The sequence below is a fragment of the Pelodiscus sinensis genome, chromosome 9 (assembly GCF_052426305.1).
Source record: "Pelodiscus sinensis isolate ZL-2025 chromosome 9, ASM5242630v1, whole genome shotgun sequence".
Taxonomy (NCBI): domain Eukaryota; kingdom Metazoa; phylum Chordata; order Testudines; family Trionychidae; genus Pelodiscus; species Pelodiscus sinensis.
In genome coordinates, this window is record NC_143060.1 from 36873441 (window position 1) to 36889452 (window position 16012).

The 16012-nt window shown below is 42.6% G+C and overlaps 1 protein-coding gene across 4 annotated transcripts in view; it reads left to right on the top strand.

The window, feature by feature from the left end:
• Window positions 1–64: 64 nt before the first annotated feature.
• Window positions 65–16012, top strand: part of CCDC18 (coiled-coil domain containing 18) — a 63286-nt gene continuing 47338 nt past the window's right edge. Inside the window, exons 1-9 of one of the 4 annotated variants that reach the window (XM_075936552.2) lie at window positions 65–537; window positions 5126–5276; window positions 5448–5619; window positions 6246–6416; window positions 7534–7643; window positions 10570–10698; window positions 11791–11887; window positions 14329–14450; window positions 15202–15511. In XM_075936552.2, coding sequence (XP_075792667.2) covers window positions 5143–5276; window positions 5448–5619; window positions 6246–6416; window positions 7534–7643; window positions 10570–10698; window positions 11791–11887; window positions 14329–14450; window positions 15202–15511 — 1245 coding nt within the window. In that variant the 5' untranslated portion in view covers window positions 65–537; window positions 5126–5142. Of the gene's footprint in view, window positions 538–5125; window positions 5277–5447; window positions 5620–6245; window positions 6417–7010; window positions 7083–7533; window positions 7644–10569; window positions 10699–11790; window positions 11888–14328; window positions 14451–15201; window positions 15512–16012 lie in introns of those variants that run through there. The other 3 variants (XM_075936553.2, XM_089780535.1, XM_075936554.2) reach the window with 3 other exon arrangements.

Here is a 16012-nt window from a genome sequence, read left to right on the forward strand (position 1 = left end):
GGCGGCAGCAGCAACCCCTCCCTAGAAGGCAGCGTTCTCAACGAGCGCGCCGGCCTCCACCGCCCCATAATGCACCAGCGGGAGCGAGGGAGGTGGTGCGTTGCCAGTAAGCAAACGCGAGGGATGATTTTTTTTTTCTTCAGGGGGCGCTCTGACCGTTCATTTTTTCCGGGGGGCATTGTGGGAAATGTAGTCTGAGGCGGACATGCGCAAAGATCAGACTAGCATTCCTAGGGGGCAAGGGAGGCAGGAAAAAAAAGACAAGAGGTGAAATGCGCATGCGTAGCTGGAGAAGTGGGGCTATCGCTGCCTCAGTAGCGTAACGGCCCGCGCAATTCGAACGGGCGCAGACGGGGTGCCGTTTGGGACAGCTTTAGAGCGCGAAGTACACTTGACAGAAGTCAGGAGCGCGCCCCGAGGGCTTTCCCGGCGGTGAGTCTGTGCCGCCCCTCCTCCTCCTCCTCCCCCCCTCCCCGTGTTGGAGGCGGCTGCACAGCCAAGGAGTTCTCGCAAGTTGGGCCCGGGTCTCGTTCTAAGGTAGGTCTGAGGGGGCGGGGCCAGCTCCGGGGCGGCTCTCCTGGATCCCCGGGCCGGGCCCGGCGCCGCTCCAGCTCCTGCCCAGCCGCCGGCTGCGTGGGGAAGGGGAGGGCTACGTTGCCGAGCAACGCGAAGAGCTCTGTGGCCGGGGCTGAGGGGGCGGGAAAGGCCAGTCCTGGGGATGGGGGGCGAGGGGCTGTTTGGGAGACGATCTGGCTGGCTTGGCTGCGGTTTTTTAAAGGGATCTAATCTGCTGGCGTTTTCCCGTGGGGACCTGGCTATCACTGGGATGGCTCATGCGAAGGGTTTTGGTGTCCGGCTCCAGATGCTACAGTGATTCCGCTTCCGCAGGTTAAGCGAGAACAGATCAACGCCCTGTGAAAATACTGCAGCTGTCTGCCCATCAACACGCAAATTCACCGCACACGTGGGGTGGGGGGGGGGGGGGGGTTGATTCACGGCACTGCCGGAGTGCGGAAAGTGCAATGCGTATCTGTAGGCAGAGGCGAAAATAAGGTGAAGTGCCAGTCTGGTAAGGGAAAGGACTCCCCCAGCCTCGAGTGCCCCTCCATGGCTTTTAGGGAGGGTGTCCCCATTCCTACCGCTGTTGCTTGGTATTCCACTTCTCTCACTCTGAGAGCCAGAGGACAGTACACAGTGTCCCTGTAAAAGGTGTCCTTGTCCCCCTGCACTCCTCCCCAGCCCTGATTTCTGCATCCCTCCATATCTCCACCCTCTGCACCTCATACTCTCCTAAACCTGACTCCTGCTCCTCCCACATATCCCCAGCACCCTGCCCCAACTCCCACATTCCTTTGCCCTGATCCCCGCACGCACATCCCAACCCCCTGCCTGGAGCCCCCTATACTCTATTCCACACTTAAATTTCTTACAGGTGCTGTCAAATTTTACTCCTTTTCCAGAGGCTCCCCCCCCACCCTGCCCTGCCTGAAGGCAGTATAACAGTATTGTAAAAAACTTAAGTTAATTTCAGCACTGTCTGTATTAGAAATGTAATTGTGTAGCTGGATATTGGCAAGGCCACTTACCAGTTAATCATGTAAAATTTTTAGAGGGCTGGTCAGGAGCCTGGCTCAGTCCTGGCTCATGCTGGGTCCTGGGAGTTACCCCGGCTGTGGCTCTGCAAGGTAAGTATTAATGCAGAGCTGCAATGGGAGTAGCTTCCAGGACCTGGAGCCAGGACTGAGCCGGGCTGCCCTCCTGCTAGCTACTAAATTACTTTTCATGCAGAGACACAGCGGGGGTAGATGCCAGATCTGGCACAACTGGGACTGAGTGCTTGCAGAGCTAACTTTTATTGATTAATTGCATCATTGACAAAATATGGTAGGAGTCTTAGGGTGCATTTGGACAGTGGCGCTATTTTGGGATACTTCCGGTATCTCAAAGTAGCTATTCCATGTCTTTAAAACAAGCCCAGTATTTCAAAATAGCTTTTTAAAAAGTAGGCTTTCTATTCTGACATCCCTGTAAATCTTGTTCCATGAGGATTAAGGGATGTTTCAGAATACAGGCAGTCCCCGAGTTACGCGGATCCGACTTACGTCGGATCCGCAGTTACGAACGGGGCATTCCTCTCCCTGGTCTCCAGCAGACCAGGGAGAGGAAGCAAAGCTGCGGAACCCGTGGACAGCAGACAGGGCTGTCCGCTGCCCACGCGCTCCGAGGCTTGGCTCTGCTTCGCTCTGCTTTGCGCCCCCCCTCTCCCTGGTCTGCAGACCAGGAGGATGGGGGGGGGGGCAAAGCAGAGCCAAGCCGTGGAGCGCGCCATCAGCTGACAGCCCAGACGCGTCTGGGCTGTCAGCTGGCCGGGCGCTCCGCGGCTTGGCTCCGCCTTGCCCCCCCCCCCCCCTGGTCCCCCTGGGGGGGGGGGGAGGCAAGGCGGAGCCAAGCCACGGAGCGCCCGGCCAGCTGACAGCCCAGACGCGTCTGGGCTGTCAGCTGACCGCGCGCTCCGCGGCTTGGCTCTGCTTTGCCCCCCCCCCCCCCGGTCTGCAGGGGGGGGGGGGCAAAGCAGAGCCAAGCCGCGGAGCGCGCGGTCAGCTGACAGCTGTCAGCTGGCCGTGTCCTCCGCGGCTTGGCTCTGCTTTGCCCCCCCCCCCCATCCCTCTGGTCTGCAGACCAGGGGGACGGGGGGGCAAAGCAGAGCAAAGCCGCGGAGCACGCGGGCAGCGGACAGCCCAGACGCGTCTGGGCTGTCCGCTGCCCACGTGTTCTGCGGCTTTGCTCCCCGTCCCCCTGGTCTGCAGACCAGGGGGACGGGGAACAAAGCAGAGCAAAGCCACGGAGCCCGAGGGCAGCAGGACAGCCACGGCGCGTCTGGGCTGTCCCGCTGCCCCCGTGCTCCATGGCTTTGCTCTGGACACCTGTGGTACAGCAGCTCAGGCGCTGCCAGTTGGTCCTGTAGCGCCGCTCTGGGCGCTACTGGACCAACCGGGCAGCACCCCAGCTGTTCTGCCTCAGGCGTCCTGATTCAGCCACTGCTGGTCAGATTCAGCAGCGGCTGAATCAGGACGCCTGGGGCAGAGCAGCTTGGGTGCTGCTGGGTTGGTCCAGTAGCGCCGAGGAGCGGCGGCGCTACTGGACCAACCCAGCAGCACCCCAGCTGCTCTGCCCCAGGCGTCCCCAAGTCAGCCGCTGCTGAAACTGACCAGTGGCTGACTACAGGAAGCCCCTGCCTCGGGCTTCTTGGTATCAGCCGCTGATCAGTTTCAGCAGCAGCTGACTTGGGGATGCCTGGGGTTCTTAAGTTGAATCTGTATGTAAGTCAGAACTGGTGTCCAGATTCAGCCGCTGTTGAAACTGATCAGTTTCAGCAGCGGCTGAATCTGGATGCCAGTTCCGACTTACATACAGATTCAACTTAAGAACAAAGCTACAGTCCCTATCTTGTACGTAACCCGGGGACTGCCTGTAGTGCTCTATTTCATAATTTGACATGCTACACAATTTCAGAAATACACAATACATAGCTCAAATTGGATAGCTTATTTGCATCCTTACATTTAGGACTGGGAACAGAAGATGGGATGGTGAAAGTGGGCAAAATACACCGGTAAAGAAAGCACCAGACCAAATTAAAACAAAATCTTTGTGTGGAAAAACAAGGTGCTAAACTTATCTGAAAAAAGCAAATGGAAACTGAAGCAACAGTGAGCATCATGCAAGAATGTTTCTCTCCTTTCTGCTTTCACACTTGTATGAATAAAACTTTCTTCCTCCTCTCCCACCTGCTTCTGGTAGCCTGAGTGCATAGTAAGGATGTAAAATGCCAGTTAATCAGTTAACTGGTTAAACGTTAGCTTCACCTGGGCTATGTCTACACTCGCGGCTTCTTGCGCAAGTATGGCTGTTCTTGCACAAGAATCCGCAGAGCATCTACACTGCCCGCCTGCTCTTGTGCAAGTAAATTTACAGTACAGCATGGTAAGAGGGGGCTCCTTGCGTAAGAGCTATGCTATTTTTTGACAGGTGTAAGCCCTCTTGCGCAGGAGCCCTTGCGCAAGAGGTCAGTGTGGATGCTCTGCAGGGATTTCTTGCGCAAGAAAGCCCTATGGCTAAAATGGCCGTCGGAGCTTTCTAGCACAAGAGAGCGTCCACACTGCCATGGGAGCTCTTGCACAAAAGCACAGTGAGCACATGGCAGTGTGGACATTTTCTTGCGCAAGACTTCTTGCACAAGATGTTCTTGCGCAAGAAGCCGCGAGTGTAGACATAGCCCTGGTGTTTAACTGGTAAGCTGACTAGCGAGATCTCTTGTTCCAGCCACTAAGCCCCCCAGCTCTTCCGGCTCCCAGAACCTACTCTGTAGTTGGCTGCAAGGCTCAGCTCCCTGCCCAGTCTGGGAACTGAGTTGGGCTGGAGCAGCCCTCTGCCTGTTGCAGGCCTTAGGCAAGTGGGCTGCTCCCAGGGGAACTGGTTAACTGCTACCTGGTAAGCATCATCTGGTAAGGGTGATGCTTACTGGATAACCAGTTAATTGGTTACCTGTTCACATCCCTATTCTGAAATACATTTCTGCCTTTAATATAAAAAAAAATTAGGGCACCTTGCAGTGTCTATGTTCATGCAGGCCTTTAGTAAGCGAGATGCACTGAGAGTTAAATATTTATTTGTATTGTGCAGTGTTTCTTTAATTGAAAAGAGCAGATGTTCCTAATGACTATCAACAGTACATATTTTATAGATCATAAATAAGCTAGTTCTTTATTCTATTTTATTCCTATTCTCTTTCTTCTGTAAAATATAAATCTGTTCTTCAACTATTTGTACACAGCACCTCTAGTATGCTCATTCCTAGTCACTTCTTAGGCATAGGAAAAAGTGTTCTTATTAAAACAAGTATATTTATTAAAGGAGAATAATGAAATAATCAAGTAAAAGTAATTATATATAGTTATGTTTTCAAGTTTTTATTGTTATGAAAGAAGGTAATAAGTGATACTTTGCATGTAATTAAGGAAAGTATATATGCATAACACCTTTTTAAAAATTAAAAAAATAACTGCTACTTTCTAGAAATAGCATATCATGATATTAAACTCAATTTAATATTAACATATTTTAGACAAATGTAGAGTACCAATGGAATCCAATTTTTGGACTTACCATAAAAAAGATGATGATGAAGAACTGTTGCTTGCGAATGTAGAGGCATTAAGGAATCAACTGAGGAAAACCAAGAGAAATCTACAACATCTAGGAGAAGAGCTTTCCAGGTATGTGTGTTTTTAAAAGCAAGACTAGAACTAAGCCCTAAATCTCCCCAGTATTTTAAATCTATATTAGTCACTATATTTATTAGTTCTATTTGTGTTTTCATTTTGGTATATTTGGTAAGAACTCTGGTGGAGGGGGAATTCTTATTATTGTTTTGTTTTTTATTCTAGTACTAGTTCGGGTGAGCAATCTGTCCACAGCTCTCATTTAAGTGAGTTTGTTGGACTAACTCTGGAAGATCTTGAGCTGAGTTGCAGTGAATTTCAAAATTATTCTTCTTGTAAGAGTGCTGGTAAAATGTCCCACCACAGCAGGAATTCTCAGAGAAAATCTCAAACCAAAGTAATTTTGTTTTTTTGTTTATTTTGGTGCTATGTTGTTTTACGCATTTGTGATTTGATGAACATTCGACTTAATTCTTTCACTAGCAGATTTACCCAGCATTGCCCAGTAGTGCCAAAACAGAGCACTACTCCAAATTTCTTCATTTGCTCTCTTTTCTGTAAGGTTTATTGAGAAGCTGTCCTTTTCCACATTCATCCTATTTTTCTGGCTTATCTTGGTTCAGTCTCTTTCAACATTCTCTCAGTTATGTCAGTTTTGAGGACTGTACTTAATTTAGTAAATCTGTCTCTTTTCTGTTTGGTGGTATGCAAAAACATTCACTTTTCTGGCACAACCAAACCTTTATGTGTTTTAAGGTGTAATAAGAGGAAGCTGTATACCAAAATGTTGTGTTCCTCGCTCTTACCATTTAGAAGAAGTTCTTGATCAAACAGACAAACTTTCTAAAATATATGGTAGATCTGTAGGCTTCTCAGCTAATATAAAGTAAGCACTTGGGAGTTAGTCATGGTAGCATACCGTTGATCACTTTTTAAAATGTATTATTTCTATAGTTTAAGTAACATTGGCAATGATTCATTGTTGTGATTCATTGTTGATATATGTATTTTTTTTGCTTCAAGTCTTGCAAAGTGTCCACTCTTTTTGATAAAAGTATGGAAGAAGAAAATGAACATCTTAGAGAGAAGCTGAACACACTTCGAGAACAAAATGCATCTTTGACTTCCCAGAACCACTGTCTAATGAATAAAATTGAAACTATTAACTTTGAACTGAGTCAGTCAAAAACAAGGGTGAGTATCTTATAAGGATGAATATGTGGTTTCTAGCAACAAAAACATTTTAGACAAATAAATCCGTTAACTATATTGTAATTTTGTTTAGAATATGCCTATTCAGATTGGCTTAATCTATTTAAAATGCGATAATAATCAATTATATTATTATTCCAATTTTAAATGTTATTTATATGTATAGCAGTAGCACCTAGTCATAGACCATTGTTCTTTTAAGTGTTGTACAAACAGAACTAAGTGACAGACTCTTCCCCACTAAAGCTTACAATCTAAGAGTGGTATTAAAGATGCCCTGTAACCTATACAAGAAGTAACTTGGTACATGTTTTTAATTTTATACATAAATATATTTGCAGTATATCTACCTGAGTTTAATTGGTCTCCTATATTCATATTAACAATGGGAACTAAAGAAGGCTGGTCTTATTTCCAAATAAAGAGCAACATGTCTACTATATAGAGAAAGTGAAGATGAGTTATGAGGGAATATTGCAGACCATGGAGAGAGAGAGACAACCATTAGTATAATTTACACATTTTAAAAATAGAGATATTTGAATTAAAGAAATAATGTTTTGCTTGTTTTTAGTTTACACAGAAACTTACTAAAGTCTTTGGAGACTACAGCATTGCAGGAATAGTGTGAAATGCAGTCACTGAGAAGTAAGCCACTCTATTGTGTGCATGTTGGTTTGCAGAATAAAGATGATCGTGCTTCTCAGACTCCATTTGGAGGACAAGTGATGTTGAAGAAAAAACAAAGAGAAAGAGATAATAGCTAGTGGGGGTGACAGGGCAAATTAAAAACTACTCATTGTTCTGGCTTGTAAGGGAAAAATGAAGGAATATTGATTTTTTGGAGGAAAAAGTTTAGACAGTCAACTGTGAACAAATTCTTTTTTAACATACCAAACCAGACTGGAGTAGTTGGTACCTATGGAACTGGGAATATGCCAAACAGAAGGAAAAACTTGAAGTTAGAGTAAATATAGTATGGAAGTGTGCTGACAATTTTTCTGCAAGATTAGGGAGACAATGTCATTCAGTTATGCAACGAACACTTTTGGCTATATTTGCAAATTTTAAAGAAATCCCAAATATGTTTATATTTCAGATAACTTTCCTTGAATCAGCTTTAGGTACACATTTAGTCAGCATTCCTTCATTAGAAGAACAGATTGCAAATTTGGAAGCAGAAATTGTGGCTCAAGATAAAGTACTGAGGTAATTAATATATTTTTCCCTTCCCTTATGAACCTTTTGGTTTACTTGTTTAATTCACAGTTTTTCCCAGGAACAGGAACTACAAATTGCTTCCAAATCTAGTGCTTTTCATCAGAACATTACAAAGTTTTAAATCAGTCCTCAAGAAGTCACTGTATATGTGTATTTCATTGGTGTTTTATGTCAGTGTACAAAAGAGAGGATGAAAATGTGTTCTAAGAATTTAAGGTAATTGATGAAGATTTGGTAAAATAAATAAACTAAATTCTAAAATAAATATAGTTTATAATCTGAGGTAAAATAAATGTGCTTTTATGACTGAGATTATGAAATATGTCGCAAATGTGTAAACATTTGTACTCATTGTACAATAAGCAAACTTTTTGTCTTCTCAGATTCGTCCACTTACTACACTATAGAAACACTAAAATCACTCATGGCTGTCTAAATAAAACTTACCAAAGCAAAGTGTCTTGCTTGTCCCCAAAAGTTTGTCCCCAAAAGTCATCAGTCATTAAAGCTGACTGTCTTACATCGCACATTGACTTACATACCTCCTTTGCTATCTTAGTTATACTGTAAGAGCTTGATCTCCCTATCAAAGCAGAATTATCATTGGCTATGTAAGTAGAATTTGATTGGCCCTTTTGGACACATTTGTAATCTTTAACCATAGAATACTTTAAAAAAAAAACCAAAACTTCTGCTGGCAAACAAATACAAAAAGTACTTCACATCTTTTGCAATAACATTTTCATCTTGTCATCTTGATCAGTGGTTCCCAATCTTTTTATACTGCAGACCGGCAAACCCATTCACAAACTTTTGGTGAACCAGTAACATTTGTATTTGCATATTCATGATATAAATAATGAATATTCAAATGGCGTTACCAGTCCGCCAAAAGCCCCGGCCCCCAGAGCCACTGCAAATAGCTGGCTTCAGCTTAGGCAGTCGCCTTGGGGCAAGTGGCTGCCGCAGCTGAAGCCAGCTGTTTGCAGCAGCTCTGGGGGCCAAGGCTGAGGTACACCCCAGCCCCAGAACCCCCCAGTGACAGTCCTATCCCCTAGAACCCTCCACAACTTCCCACTGCCAGCCACTCACCCTAGGGTCCCATGTACCCAACCCCCCCACTACCAGCCTCCTGCCCTCCAGTGCCAGCCCCAATCCTAAACACCTCAGTGCCAGCCCCCCACAAATAGACACCCCCTCCCCGGGCCAGCCTCCTGTTTCCAAAGCCCCACTGCACCCAACCCCTCCAGAGCTGCTCCAAACACCCCCCCCCCCCGAGTGCCAGCCACCAGTCTCCAATATTAGCCCCATTTCCAGAGCCCCCTAGTGCCACCCTACCCCCGCCTCTTAGAGCCTCACAGTGCCTGCCTTGCACCTCCTCACCTAGCCCTGCGCTTTCTCCCAGCCTCCAGCTGGGTGCTGCTGCCCGAGTCACAGCTGCTCTAAGGCTGCCGTGCTGTGCTTCACATGGCCCTCCTGCTGCACTGCGAAGCACTCTTCTGCATTTGGGAGGAGACCCTGCTCCTGCCTGGCACTGGTTGGTTGAGAGGCGGGGCAGGACATGCCTCTTCCAACAGCCACAGTGGGAGGGGAGGTGCTGGGGGCATGCCCCAGCCCCGGCCCCCAGAACTGCTGAGGCCTGGTACTGATCTGCGGACCAGTGGTTGAGAACCGCTGATTAGGTGAAACAGTTCTGCTTATGCAGAGATACACAGCTGCTGCAAACTATATTATGGAAGCAAATTGAAATACTTTTTTCCTGAATATATTTTACATTAGTTAAAAAGAACATGATATAGATATAAAACCAATATAATAATGCATGATAGAGCACTAATATCTCCATTTTTCTTAGTGTGACAGGGGCATTACAAGAACACATTCAGTCTTTTATCTTCTAAGGATAAAACAGACAGTCCACTGGTCACTACTACATACGTTTATAATGATTATATATAAATAGATTTGGAAGGATCCAATTTTTATCAATAGATGTTGGTAAATGTCTATTTCACCACACACACACACAGACCCCCCCCCCCCCACCGGAATAATATTTCCTTAGATTATAATTGGAATTTACTGTTAGGTCTAGTGAGAAAAGTGTTGCTTGAGAACTACTTAAGAGTTAAAATCCAGTGATTTAGACTTTTGAATTAGGCTTCTTAGAAATGGACTAGCAAAAATAACAGTAAAACCAGGTGTGGTTTGTTGAGTTAAGAATATTTGAATGATGTTGACAGTTTGTGTGACAATGGTTTATAAAACTTCAGGTTTTTGAATCTCAATGTCTTTAGCCATTAAATAATTGTGTGATCTTTCCATGTAATTTTCTTCAACTGAGATTTTAAATTATTTAAAATTTCGAAGCAAGTGCTTAAATATTGATGATATCCCTCAAAATTATGATAAAATAAATATCATGTTCTGTCAAGCCTGCTTATAAATTCTGATGCTGAATTTTGGGTAAATTTTATTATTTTATTATATATTTGTATTGCACTCAGAGGCCTGAACCAGAGTAGGGCCCTACTGTGTTGGATGCTATACAGATACATAGTAAAAAAAATTCCTACCCCCCAATTGATTAAAATCTCAGTACACAGTTTAATAAGGATGAAAATAGAAAAACCTTATTTTACAAAATAAATAACTTTATTAATTTTAATATCTTCATTGGGGTAGTCTTCGTTGAATTAGATCAAATATACGACTTGTTGCTTCTTTAGATAGAGAGGCTGGTAAAATGGTTTTCCATATATCAGACTAGTTAGTCCTCTTATTGAACTTCATATATGGAAAAGGAAAAAAAGTTATTTGATATTTAGCCATCAAACCAAATGCTTCTGATATAAAAAACTCCCAGATAATTTAAAAAAAATGTTGTCTAATAATCATTAATTTCTTTTTCTAGAGATGCAGAAGATAAATTAGAGCAGAGCCAGAAAATGGTCGTAGAAAAAGAACACATTTTGCAAAGATTTAAAGAAGAATATAAAAAATTGAGAATGGATTTAACTGAACGAAGCAAGCAAGGGAAGAGGTGATTATATAATTAAAAACAAATAAAGCTTTTATAGTAGAAAATATTTTACTAATGAGTAAATGCCTATCTCCCATGATTGGATATTTTTTGTGCCACCAAGTTGTCTTTTCTTTATGTGTGCATTATAATAGAAAATGGTAGGAAAATCAAGTTTCTTTAAAGGTGACCTGCAAAGATTTCTTTTTAAACTGAATGCTATCCTTTTTTGAGCCTGGCAATATTTAATGATCCCTGTCCCAGTATCACCTTATTTGGCTGTGATAGGTTAGCTAAATAAACAGACCAACACTTATTTTTGTTAAATACAAAAAAGCCTGCTGATGCCGTGCTAATGTTGAGAGTTGAAATGCATGTACAAAATAATTTTACTACAATTATTTTATCTCATACATACTGCTCTGAGCTTCTAAAGAATTATGCATCTGCTTAACTTTCCACACTGTGAGTAGTCCTTATGACTTCATTGGGACTACTCTGTGTAAATTTCTTTGCATATGTAATCTTTGCCAGATTTGAATGATAAACAGTAATCCAAAATACTGCTTATATGTAATATGACTGCCAGTCTTGCTGTCAGTATAATATCTTTTGACTTTCCAGTAGCTTGAAGGCATCTCTCAGACTTAAGAGTGCTGTAATTATCTTTTAAAAAATAGCAGCAACAAAAAAAAAAACCCTAAAGAGCGTAAGAAATAAAATGGGCAGGCACTAAACTGTTTATATAATCACACTGTCACAATCAAAAATGTATTTGAATTTTAATGTGGTAGATGCCATCAGGACCCAGGAGAGGGTTCGGTTCATGGGGTTTTTTTTTTTTTTTTTAGAGGGTTCAGCAGTGATTTTGGTTTTGAGTTCTTAAACCCTTATAATTGCTTGGATGTAGCTGATTTTTTAAAACATTAAACAGTAAGTAATTAATATGATAAGTTAAAGTCCATTTTTTTAAAAAACAATTGTATCTAAAACACCTGGAAAGTTAAAAGGAAGGTCATTTACCATGTGCGATTAATTTAGTCTTTGTTTCAAGTTTGGGTAATTTGTGCAGATAGTTATACCAGTAATTAAATATATGGCACTTTTTTGTAGAGCTGAACAGCAAAGAAATGAGGCTCTGTTTAATGCTGAAGAGCTGACTAAAGCTTTTAAAAAATACAGAGAGAAAATAACTGAAAAACTTGAAAAGGTAAGATTTGATTATGTATAGTTTTTGGCTACGATATTAGATTTAAAATGGAAATTTGACCCATTTGGTCATATTTAAATGCCAACACTCTTGGTTCCATTGTATTAGAAATGGGATTGAAGGACGCTATTGTATCTTATATGTACTTATTCACACACTTTAAAAATGTTTGCTAAAACATTTGTAGCCAGCCCTACATTCAAAGTTTTGGCAGAAGAAAATTGTATTTATACTTTTATAATAAAAAAGGCTTCATAAGTGAATTTGCTGCATCACAGTACACATGCAAAAAATAAATGATTAGAATAGATATATGTTTGTTCATTTTGCCATGGCTACAGTGGGAGGGCAACTCTGATAAGAAGTATGTAGCAATATATAGGAAGAGTTTGGAAAAAGCTATCTTTTGGAATGCTTAACAAAGTTACCCCTTTTTATCCAAGTGACTAGTCAGAGTTTGGGGCCCTGCAGATTGTTCCAGTTGGGTGGAGAAATCAATAATGGTCTGGTATCTTTTAGGGATGATAACAGCTAGTTGGCCATCTGTTTAACCAATAAGCGATTACTTATTGATTAACAATCCTGGTTAATCGCAACAACCGCCAACCCGTGCATGCTCTGCATTTAAAACTTGAACTGGCACTGGTCCAAGTTTTAAATAAAGAGCATGCAGGGGAGCCACCTTGCCACCCTGTGCTGTTGCTTCTGTATCAGAGGCAGCAGCGTGGAGCAGCAGCACCCGGTGGACAGAACCTGCTCCTATTTCTCTTAATACAGAAGCAACAACAAAAAAAATAAGATCGCTTCCTTGCACACAGCACAAAACTCTGTCAAACAGCTTGTTCAGGCTATCAGTGTCTCTAGATTTCTTTCTGCTCTCTCTCTGTGGTCCTTCAGTTGGACCTCCGTGTGTCTCTTTTTTTTTTTTTTTCCCTCTCTCGCCCCGTATCCCATAATCAGAGGCTGCATTTTATGGAGCACTTCACTCATTAAATCTGCTTACTGTTTGGACTTACATACATCTCTACCACTATACCCCCTTTGTATTAGTTGGCGGTCCATAGATGTCTTTCACAGATATTTTAAATGAAGGTTGACTGTCACAACAATTTAGATGAGGTTTAACCCAAAAAAACAGTAAAGTAACAATATATTCTTACACAAAACTTATCCTTTCTTCTTTTATTTATAAAATAAGCTCTGAATTCTTACAACCATGCTTTTTCTTTTGGCTTCAAGAATACAAAAGTGCAAAATTAGGATGAAGGGAAATTTAGGCTTGACTAATCCATCCCATACTTCCAACAAAAATACCTACTTATTTATTATATCTATCAAAAAATGGCTTCCATAGGTAGATTTTATATCCATAGTGTGTTTTAAATTTAAAAAATGGTAATTATGGCCATCTTCCTAGGTCATCTATTCCTCATGTGAAATCTACTGGCCCAAACTCCTTTTATCTGACATCTAAACAAAACTAGCTTATTCACACTCCGCATTCTTTAAGATGGGTGTGCTAAATCAGGGTAGCCCTTTTTAGTCCCTCTTGGCAGGCTATAAGTCATCTAGAGTAACCATACCAAGAGCAAAACTGAACAGGAGTTGAACATGCACTGTTTACCTGATTTTATATTCTAGAGCTATTATTATGTAAGTCTGTCACTTTTTCTCTTAGGCTGTGTCTAGACTGCAGGATTTTTTCGAAAAAAGTAGCCTTTTTTCGAAAAAACTTCTCCTGCGTCTAGACTACAGCCGTGTTCTTTCGAAATTAAATTGAAAAAATGCGATTTTTCTTTCGATGTTGGTACTCCTCATTTCATGAGTAATAACGCCTTTTTTCGAAAGTGCTCTTTCGAAAAAAGGCGCTATGTAATGCAAACTGTGCTTTTTCGAAAGAGAGCATCCAGACTGCCTGGGTGCTCTCTTTCGAAAAAGCGGCTTGCGTTTTCGAAAGTTCTGGTTGCAGTCTAGACGCTCTTTTTCGAAAGAGGCTTTTTCGAAAGTATCTTTCGAAAAAGCCTCTTTCGAAAGAGGCTTGCAGTCTAGACATAGCCTTAGGTAGGAAAATGAGTCAAGGAATCACATAAGTTCTTTGGCAGTTGCCCCTGAAGGAGGATTTGCCATGGGTTAGGCTTGTTTGGTCATGAAAACTGGCAAGACTGCCTACCTTGACATCACTGCTGATCAAAAGTAGGCCCTATAAAGAGATTCTTACTTTTTTTCTTTGTCAATTTAAAAAAAAAAAAAGCTCTTTTCCCTGCTTTCCCATTCCTCAGAAACAGCAGTCAGTATGGTTACCTATCTATCTACTATAAAGCAAGTAAGATAGTAGCAATCTTTGCAATATAAAGTAATTTAATTTGTTCTTTGCTAGAATACTCTGACTATTTGCAGCTTAAATAATTGTTTTCATCATTATACAACAACCTGTTTTTAAGGTTCAAGCTGAAGAAGAAACCTTAGAGAAAAATTTGATTAATTGTGTAAAAGAAAAAGAAAAGTTGCATGAAAAATATGTTGCTTATAGAAATGAACTTGAAATTACAAAGGAACAATTAAGGTAAAAGTGTTTATTTTTTAAAAATTTATATATGTTAGTTTTACCCTGTTCCTGAATTCCGCTATCTTCAGAAGAGTTAAGGTGGCACTGGCATATCTCTCAGCTCACTGACAACATTTCAGCCTTTAACTGGAGAAATCAGTAAGAACAAGAGGATAATTTAGTTTCCCTGTTACTTTATTCCTTAGCTTCTCTGCTTTTGATATTGAGAAAAGACTACAGATTGAAACTCTGAAATCTGTTATTCTCTGGTACAGCAACATCTGTGGTCCCGTAGGACCCCACAGGTATTGCTGGACCAGAGCCTGGCTAGGAGTGATGGCGCCCAGGGTCAGAAGCACAGCCCCAGCTGATGACAGCGGGGCTAGAGGCTGGGAGGGCAGCCCAGGCCAGCGGTGAGAAGTGAAGTCCTGGCCAGGGCTGGCGGCAGCGGGGCCAGCATATCTGGGAGTGCAGCCCTGGCCTGGGCTGACGGTAATGGGACCTAATGGCCAGAGCTAGCGTCAGGTAGCAGGATTGATGGCCAGGAAGGGAGCCTTGTCCTCCCCTGGTCTAGAAACCCCATGGTTTGGGACCACTCAGATTCCAGTCTTCTTTAGTCTCCCCAATGTATAAAGATAATTTATCAATTTTTGTGTGAGGTGCCTTCTGCCAGTATCTCTGTTAGCCAATGTCCTAGCAAAACTCTAATCTTCTAGATTTTTTTGTTGAACTGTGTCTTTAGATTGTATATATATTTTTGTTTTCGTAGACAATTAAGTGATGAGAACCATAGTGCAAAAGAAGAGATAAGGAGTCTAGAGGCAAAAAACACTGAAATCATGTCACAGCTGACACAGTCTGAACAGAAGATCCTGAAGCTTGAGAGTGAAGTTAATGACGAAGTAGTAGTACTTAAAGAGAAAAGTGCCGTAGTAAGAGAAAATGCAGAGCTAAAAGCACTTATTGCACAGCAAAATGATCGCCTAAAATTATGTTATCAAGAAATTGACAATTCAAGAGAAGAATTGAGCACCTTGGAAACTATCATTTCCCAGTTGTCGCTAGGTACATCTAAAGAGGTATGGTAATTGATACATCAGTATGCATTTGTATTGTGCATCTTGTAGAATCCTAATCAGGTATTATATAGAAATGTTGCTTAGCTTATTAGGGGCTATTGTTTTTTTGGGGGGGGGGTTCCCCCCGTCTTCTACAATGCACTGATGAAGGTATGGTAACCTTATTTTACTATACTTTAAAAAGGATTTTCCTGCAGGATGACAGAGTGATGTTGTGTGTTGCTCTGCATCCTGCAGCCCCTCCCTCTGCTTTCAGCTGCATGCCCTCCCTCTGTGGAAGCCATGAGCCATTCGGCCTCCCTCATTCTCCAACCTGCCCCGGCAAGGCTTGGGGTGGTGGGAGCTGCGTGGATCCTGGGGCATGCAGCTTCCCCCCTCTGCGGTGCTCTGGAGAGAGGCCATATGGACGCCCTACTTTGTTTCCTCCTCCCCCATGATCCCTTATCAGCCAAGGGTTAAATAACCCTCCGCCCACCCCCACCTCCCCGCATCCAGGCCTCT